Source organism: Olea europaea, chromosome 18 (genome assembly GCF_002742605.1).
Source record: "Olea europaea var. sylvestris chromosome 18, O_europaea_v1, whole genome shotgun sequence".
Classification (NCBI taxonomy): domain Eukaryota; kingdom Viridiplantae; phylum Streptophyta; class Magnoliopsida; order Lamiales; family Oleaceae; genus Olea; species Olea europaea.
Window position 1 is genome coordinate 27,992,845 of NC_036254.1, and position 455 is coordinate 27,993,299.

The 455-nt window shown below is 45.1% G+C and overlaps 1 protein-coding gene across 1 annotated transcript in view; it reads right to left on the minus strand.

Moving 5' to 3' along the window:
* Positions 1–301: 301 nt before the first annotated feature.
* Positions 302–455, minus strand: part of LOC111366962 — a 5,954-nt gene continuing 5,800 nt past the window's right edge. The window contains exon 3 of the mRNA XM_022987641.1: positions 302–363. Within this exon, the coding sequence (XP_022843409.1) occupies positions 302–363 (62 nt within the window). The remainder of the gene's footprint in view (positions 364–455) is intronic.

Below are 455 nucleotides of genomic sequence, written 5' to 3' on the forward strand. Positions count from 1 at the left end.
CGTCTGTCCGTCAGATTGTGGGTGAAAACTGGAACTCATGCTCAAAGTTGAACCAAGAAGTTTGAACAACTCAGTCCAAAATATGCCAGTGAAACGAGGATCTCGATCACTGACGATGTCCTTAGGCAGCCCCCAGTATTTGACAATATGTTTGAAGAAGAGTTGAGCTGTCTCTTCCGCAGATACATACTTAGGCGCTGCAATGAAAGTTGCATATTTTGATAGACGGTCCACCACGACAATGATAGTGCCAAAATCCTCAACTTTTGGCAACCCAATAATGTAGTCCATCGATACACTTTCAAATGGCCGGGATGGAACGGAAAGGGGCTCCAGCAAGCCCGCCTTTTTCTGATGATCTGCCTTATCTTGCAGACAAATAAGACAGATTTTTACATAGGTTGCAATGTCGTCCCGCATTTGAGGCCAGTAGTATGCACGTTGTAGTAGTGCAC